The 1417-nt window shown below is 33.7% G+C and overlaps 1 protein-coding gene across 1 annotated transcript; it reads right to left on the bottom strand.

The window, feature by feature from the left end:
* Positions 1-222: 222 nt before the first annotated feature.
* LOC127122360 (putative F-box/LRR-repeat protein 23) lies at positions 223-1207 on the bottom strand. Its single transcript, XM_051052707.1, has 2 exons — positions 849-1207; positions 223-772 (listed from the first exon to the last, which is right to left on the bottom strand). Exons 1-2 carry the CDS (start codon positions 1205-1207, stop codon positions 223-225), a joined length of 909 nt encoding a protein of 302 aa, XP_050908664.1.
* Positions 1208-1417: the final 210 nt, after the last annotated feature.

The following is a 1417-nucleotide window of genomic DNA, read 5'->3' as shown; positions in this document are numbered from 1 at the left end:
ATATTGTGAATCTAAGAAACTATTCTGATTAACAAGAAAGAAATAAAATGAGAAGGGAAAGAAATAAAAACATTGTGAAACTAAGAAATTATTATGATTAACAAAAAAGAAATAAAATGAGAACCAAAATTCATACTATATGTTTAGAACATAAATCAACAAGACGAAAACTACATGGCTAGAGAAAATAACAAGCATTTTAAAACAACTAAATCAAAATTATTATGGAATTTCATCAAACCTAGAATAATCAATAGCATCGAAGTCTATCCTTGTCATAATACTATACTGCAAATAGTTCATGAAATCAACACAATCAAATTTGTTATATATAGATTCAGCTGGAAATCGTAATTCCTTGATCTGTGCATTGCATCTTTTCCCCAAACTTCCATCCAAATCAACATAAAGACATCCTCGAATGTCAAGAGATTCAAGAAAAGGACATCCATCTAAAATAGCTTGCAATCCATTGTTGGTGAGTTCATTATTCAAAATTGTAAGGTGTCTTAGGTTAGACATTGTTTTTCCAATAGTAACTGCTACATCATCACACTTATTGTTGCTTACTGCCTCAGCACAAGGGCTAAATTTGAGTGACTTCAAAAATTGACAACTTCCTCCTATATGTCCAAAAGAATCTTCCCTTAGTTCAAAACAATGCCAAAACTCAAGCTCTTCTAAAAATGGCTGCTTATTCACAACTTCCTCCAATACTTTATTTGAAATGTCATGGCAAAATTCAAGTTGTATGCATCTCAGTTTACTTGCACTGAAAATATGAAAACATATAATGCAAAGATAAGCTTAAACAAATGCAAAAATAAACCATTAAATGATACTAATACCTGTTAGCTATGAGAAGAAGGAGCTCATCAGTTCCAAATATTTTGATATAAATGTCCTTGAGATGACCACAACTTCGGTTGACAGCATAGCGGCAAATCTTCTCTAATATACTGTAATATTCAAAGTCAATGTTTGAAAGAGAGACGTTTCTCATGTCAATGGTGGTCCAGATGAGAGGGTCCTTGCAGATGTTCCACCAGAGAGGACACACAACAGATGCACTTGTCACGAGATCAAGAGTTCCAAGTCTCTGCAGTATGTTGATGGTTATGTCTCTTGGAAGTTCAAGCCAGTTTGGCTTTGGTGAGATCTCGAGTTTATCAATTTCAAGCACATGACTCAAACAAGAAGAAGCCATAATGTTGAAATACGATGATGCGTACTTCACATTTTATATACAGTGATTCTGAACTGTTTTCAAGTTAAAATGTCGGGAATAGGAATGGTCGCAAGCTTTTGAATTACCCAATGGAAATTACTTCACCTCATCAATGCTTCAATCGGCAAGCCTAGATGGGTGTGATAGAGTAAATTTGTATTGAGGGATGTGTTTTTATTGACAAAATAC

This window comes from Lathyrus oleraceus, chromosome 2 (genome assembly GCF_024323335.1).
Source record: "Lathyrus oleraceus cultivar Zhongwan6 chromosome 2, CAAS_Psat_ZW6_1.0, whole genome shotgun sequence".
NCBI classification, from domain to species: Eukaryota; Viridiplantae; Streptophyta; class Magnoliopsida; order Fabales; family Fabaceae; genus Lathyrus; species Lathyrus oleraceus.
Note: the sequence above shows the minus strand (reverse complement) of the source record. Positions and strands in the feature narration are given on the sequence as shown.